Source organism: Tachysurus fulvidraco, chromosome 2 (genome assembly GCF_022655615.1).
Source record: "Tachysurus fulvidraco isolate hzauxx_2018 chromosome 2, HZAU_PFXX_2.0, whole genome shotgun sequence".
Lineage (NCBI taxonomy): Eukaryota > Metazoa > Chordata > Actinopteri > Siluriformes > Bagridae > Tachysurus > Tachysurus fulvidraco.
Genome location: NC_062519.1, coordinates 13,727,875 through 13,733,899, shown reverse-complemented (window position 1 = coordinate 13,733,899; position 6,025 = coordinate 13,727,875). Strand labels below are relative to the sequence as shown.

The following is a 6,025-nucleotide window of genomic DNA, read 5'->3' as shown; positions in this document are numbered from 1 at the left end:
TGACCCTGTGATTCTGTGGCATGATTTAGTTTTTGTGGATGGAAAGAAGGCTACAGTAACAAAAAAAATTCAACTATTCAACCTTGGTGAGATGAAAAGAGTCTCCTAACGCACATCACACATCAAATCTTAAGGCAACTGTGCTACAGCAGCTTAGAACAAAAATCTGACGCTAACCTGGACACTGATACTTGATGATCGACGACTGGAAATATACCAGATCATTTCGATGACCCACATACAAATGGTAAAATGTGTACACTTCTAAGAGAATCCTAGAGAGTTAAAAACTAACAAATATACAAAGCATAAAAGATTTTATCTGTAAAAAAGCAAGTTCTTCTGAACCCTGATGTCTGAATGATTCCATTAAAATTGTTGGATTTTTTTATTTGATAACTGTAGCATTTTTTTTGTATTACAAGATAAGTGTGGTGTTTTTTTTTTAAATAAAAAAATGCGGTACATTTATAAATCAGATAAAGACTATAGACTCTACAGTACAAAATTAGTATGTTATCAATATTAAAAGTCCTTCCTTTCATAGCAGAAGAAGAAACTCCAGATGTAGAAGATCCATAGATGGAAAATGGTGGAACGTGATTTGGCTTACGGAGACCCGTGAATAGACGAGGAATTCGGAGGCTTCATGCTCCTTCTGAAATGAAAGAGACAGTTGTGTATCAACCTCACAATCTCACGGACCGCATAAAAAGTCTACATGTACGTCACCAAGACCGTGAACCTCAGCACTCGTGTTTTCTACACACTGCTGTCTCCTGGGACTCGAATGACTCGAGAGAAGAAACAAAAGTTACCCAACTATCTATTTTAATATTGCGTTGCTTAGAAACAAGATGCACTCAAATGTGTTTCGAAGTGAAGCCTGCTGTCTCTGTCCTGACCTTACTTCTTAGAAAATAAGAGTAAAAATCGTGGGAGGCTTCAAACCTACTTTCGAATACAGCAGTAAAATACAATACAGACCTTGTTTCTCACACTGATTTTTATAAAAGCTTGTCCTTGTCTCTTTATTGGGTAAAATATACATTACAGTACAAGAATAGCTCATTACTTTTTTTATTCATTTATAGTTATGTCTATTGTGGAATGCCTGTGAAACAAATATCTCTTTATACAAATAACTCTTTAATCTGTGGATCATTTGGTGTACAAGTGTTACTATAGAACTGTGAGAGCTACTGTTTTAGAAAATTAATCAACAATAAATATGGAACATCTTGTCAATGATTTAAAAAAGTTTCACTTTCAGATATCTTTTTCCCCTCCTGAGTGTGTGTATAGAAATAGCCTTCCTCCATACCTGTGTTCTCTCCCACCTGGAAGTCCTCGGGCAGCAGTTTGTCCTGTCGGTTTCCGAGTACAAAGGCAAGGAAGGCGAGGACAAGGGAGTCCATGATGCTGATGATGGCCAGGATGTAAGCCCAGCGTACCGTGCAGTTCCCAAGGGTGTACTTATCTGTCCGCTGGCCACACATGCGCTTCACCTCCTCCGAATCCCAGCCATCAGGATATATCATACAGCCTATGACCATACAGGTAGCTACATGATAGAAAAACAGACTGATCACTGCGTCCTAGATTTAGAAGCCTTCACACATAAATGTGCCACATATTGTAATTTTACATGTATTCATTTGGAAATAGTTTTATTCAGAGCGACAGAATACAGTGTACGGTGTATGGTGACTTTCTGTTCATCTCTGATGCCATCCAATAGTTCCTCTTGCCTCTGGGATAAACTGCAGGGTTTGTCAGACCCACATACAAATTGATGCTGGTGTGTCACAGGTCTGTGATTTCATTCTGGGGTTTGGCCTCTGATTACTGTCTTGGTTGGTGTTTTGCATATATTCTCCATGCAGTTATGAGCTATGACTCAAAATAGGCACTGACATGAACCTGGAGTGATTGACAGTTGGGTTATTAACTAACAGCAGGCCGATGCTCTCGTCCCAACTCAATTTCTGTCAAGGTGAATTGAGTTCAGTAATGTGAAATAAAATATATTAATATATCTGTGACTTCTTATGGTTCATCAACTATATTTATTATATACTATTCATGAACAACTGTCTAAAATGGCAATTATTTGGCCAAATAGTAAAAAAAAAAGATGACCAAATAGTACAGGGAAATGTCAGATCTAATACTTTAAATTGTAATGATGCATAGAAATTAATTAAGCCACAGGTGGATGTGCCTTAAAAATGTAAACATGTTTTTGACTTTCTTATATAAACTGTTGAAGGCAACATTTTTTCTTACAATAGGAACAGTAAAAGTATACATGCAAACATTTCTACAACAGACAAACAACACTTCTAGCACCTGGTGGTTTCCTGTAAAACCCAGTTTATATATACAAGTGAAAGGACTACATAGAAAATGGAACATGTTATGATGCCTGTGATAAATCTCTGTCTCGATTCAAGTCTTTCTGCCTTCCACCTCAATCTGAATTGGTTCTAAGATAAACCTTAAAAATGGGCACAAGCAGACATAAAAGGATGAAGAAACGGACCTCTAGCACATAAACCTGTCAACATAATAACAGCTCAGCATAAAATGTGCCCAGCTAATACATAAAAACACTTTGCTTCATTCTATCACATTATTATAGTGATGAATTATTACTTAAACAGATTGTCTTTATTGTTCCACCAAGTGGAACATTATGCCTTCACCTGACAAGAAGCAATGAAATATGCAACAAGAAGGCAATAAATATGAAAAACTGTTGCCAGGCAACTCTGGCCAGGCCTGCTTTCACTGTAGGGAGCTAAATTGATATCTATTATTTAGTGTCATACAATATCTATCTAGCAGGACAGCTGGCACAGGCTCGGCGTTGGTGTTAGTTTTCAGAGTGCTCTTACTTTCACTTACTCTGGTTCCTTAAAGGGGATAGGGTGTAGTGGCATATTCAGGAATGTTACAGATCTTTTATATGTCAGCTGCTGTTTGAGGGGTGTTTCAGTATTTCTGATCTTTACGCCCATGAATCTATCTCAAAACACCAAGCACACGCGTTCACGTACTCAATCACACCTAGAGTAGACAATCCACCTACTGACATGTTTTGGGAGGTGGAAATAAATTGGGAACCTAGAGGAAACTCATACAGACACAAGGGATATGTACAAAATACCATAAATACTATAATCCAAACTACAGTGAAAGCAAACCCTGGACCTATAAGGCAGTAATTAACAACAGGACATCATGCCACAGTGTAAATATTTACAGAGTTTAATCCATTATGCAATGTCTTAAAGCATTGTTAACATTCCAAGTTTACGAACAGTATGTTTTTTTTTTTGTTATCTGTTATTATTTGTATTGTTTGCGTTGTTGCAGTGGTAGCATATTGTGAGTTAAAAACCCACAACGGTCAGAAAGCCACTGCTAGGCCCTGGAATAAGACAGAACCTATATACAATTGTCAAGGTAAAGACAGCTCTCCTGCTATACTGTAGGAACTGATGGAACTGGCCGTGGTGCTGAATGTGTTATGGAAAAAGGTTCTCAGGTTTACGTTCATATTTATACATTTGACAGATGTGTACACAGACTGACTTTCGTTTGAGTCTAAGTACAGAGCTAAACACTCACAAATCTTCTGTCTCTGGTCGTGAGATCTGTTACAGTATCAAATTACTTCCATGAGTAAATTAGTTATATGGGCAAAATCAAATGACTTTTCCTTGTTGCTAGTCTTAATATGTATGTTTTACCTTTAAATATACTTTTAGGTACACATTTGGATGATGACTGTACTCTTTTAAAGCCCTGAAAGCTTATTAAAGGTACAAAGTTTGCACTTCCCAGAGAAAGGTCAGGAGAAGGAAAGTCGAAGGAGTGTAGTTCCATTGTCAATCACAATCTAACGTTAATTGAAGTTATGTATAATATTTATGAATTGAGATCAGCTATTATTACTAGTCACTTCAGAGGAATAAGTTTAATTTAAACTTCAGTCACTCAGAGAGGAATACACCAGTAAATAAAGTTAACCTAATGTATTCTGGTGGAAAGTTCAGGAATTAAAAAAGAAGGTATTTTTTCAAATAAATCTGCACTGAAGTCTGTGGAATTTGTTTTACAGTAAAGGAAACACTTCCTTGTGATCACGTATTTAAAGACTTAAATGTAAGGTATTATTATCAATAGAATTATGATATATACCGGCTGCGAGCTGCATCCACGCACAGATCTTATACACACTGCCGGCGTTACAGAAGAAAAAGAGGCTGAAGCAACCGATGGTGCCCACAACCAGCAGGAATGAAATCCCTACGAAGAACATAGCTGTTTTAAAAGCTCCAGAGGGAATGGATCCGAAATCCAGAGCACTTCCTTTACACACCAGCTCCCCTGTAATGGGGTTTCCGATACAGTAATGGAAAAGACCGAAGTATCCAGATTGCGGGGTGTCCACACTGTCCCCGATCCAGTAAGGCTGAATGAACACCACCATAGTAATTATGGCAAAGCAGATGGTGAAGATGATCCAGAGTACGCCGATGGCTCTGGCGTTTCTTACATAGTTAGTGTGGTAAATCTTGGCCGCTTCTTGAGCTGGGATTAATTTACTCATCGCTGCGAAGGATAAAATGTTCTGCGTACCCTAAAATCACCCGGTTTATTTAGGGTTGGACTCAAAAGTTCAGCTACTTGAGCAAACTCAAGGAGTGGTCAGATGATCGGTTTATACTTGACCAATGAAAGTCAAAAGTGGGCGTGTCTTCACCGGCAGTACTTACTAAACAAGTCAAGCAGCTTTTATTGTCATTTCAACCCTATATAGCTGTTTCAGTACACAATGAAATGGGGCAACGTTTCTCCAGGATCATGGGGCTACATAAAACAAAGACAGAGCTACTGTATAAGGATTTAGTAAGTTAGTCCTAGATACATAAATGCATCTGTGTGACCTGGTGCAAACAATGCAGGACAAGACCAAAAGACTGTGCAAACAAAAAATACAAGACATTACACAAAAACAGCACCAGTGTAAATACTGTATGTTGAAACAATATTGCGTGTGCAGAAATACTGCAAACACAACACCTCAGCATCTTCTTGCTGCTGTATCATCATCTTTGGATACATTTAAAACAATTCACTATACATAATTCTAGTCTTGTACTTAATTAGCTTTAAAAATTTACTTCATACACCTTTCTAGGTAAGAGAAACACCCAAAATGTCATAAATGATGTACTCTTGAGGTCTCCACAACACAGGTGAATGATTTCAAGTTATGTACCCAGTTATTTTTTGAGGGAATACCATGCATGTGTGCAGCTAATATGATAAAAACTTAATTAAGCTAACATTTAGAACATTTGTTTATAGGATTATTCAAAAATTTAAATTAAAATTTTAACTTAAATTTAAAAACTGATAAAAATCAGTCAAATGTCATAAATCTGTAAATAATTTACCAGTGTGGTGGCATGATGAGTAATATTATCCAGGGGTTTCTGTTTGACCCTGAGTTCAGGTTACTGTCTGTTTCCAGCTTGTGTGCGTGTTTTCCTTGTGTTCTCCGGTGCGGTAGACTTGCTAGGATGTGTATGCATGGTGCTCTGCAGTGGACTAGGCTTTCCATCCAGAAGGAAATCCCAAATCCACCATGATCCTGAGCGGGATAAATGGTAACTGAATGTGAGTGAGTATAAATGGGTCAATAGTCAGCAAAAAATACAAAGTGCTTTATGATGATCAACATTTAGTGCTACACATGATCTACTAGTGGTAGTGTCAAATATTATTATACATTATTACATAAAAATGCAAAAGAAGTGGTGATGTATGTGGGATTCAGTTTGGTGATTTCGCATAATCTTGGACATTTTTATTGAGTATATGGAATTTTTTTCCTCCTCAACACTTTTCTGATGCTCTATATATGATCTATTAGTTATCTAACACAGACATGCATTTTATATTTACTTTTCCCATTATATAGAGGATGCATATATTCATATTCTTATCA

At 37.2% G+C, this 6,025-nt stretch overlaps 1 protein-coding gene across 1 annotated transcript; it reads right to left on the bottom strand.

Moving 5' to 3' along the window:
- Positions 1-435: 435 nt before the first annotated feature.
- lhfpl5a (LHFPL tetraspan subfamily member 5a) lies at positions 436-4,751 on the bottom strand. The gene is made up of 3 exons (XM_027176451.2): positions 4,210-4,751; positions 1,325-1,564; positions 436-658 (listed from the first exon to the last, which is right to left on the bottom strand). Exons 1-3 carry the CDS (start codon positions 4,619-4,621, stop codon positions 648-650), a joined length of 663 nt encoding a protein of 220 aa, XP_027032252.1. The 5' UTR covers positions 4,622-4,751; the 3' UTR covers positions 436-647.
- Between the last annotated feature and the right edge of the window lie 1,274 nt (positions 4,752-6,025).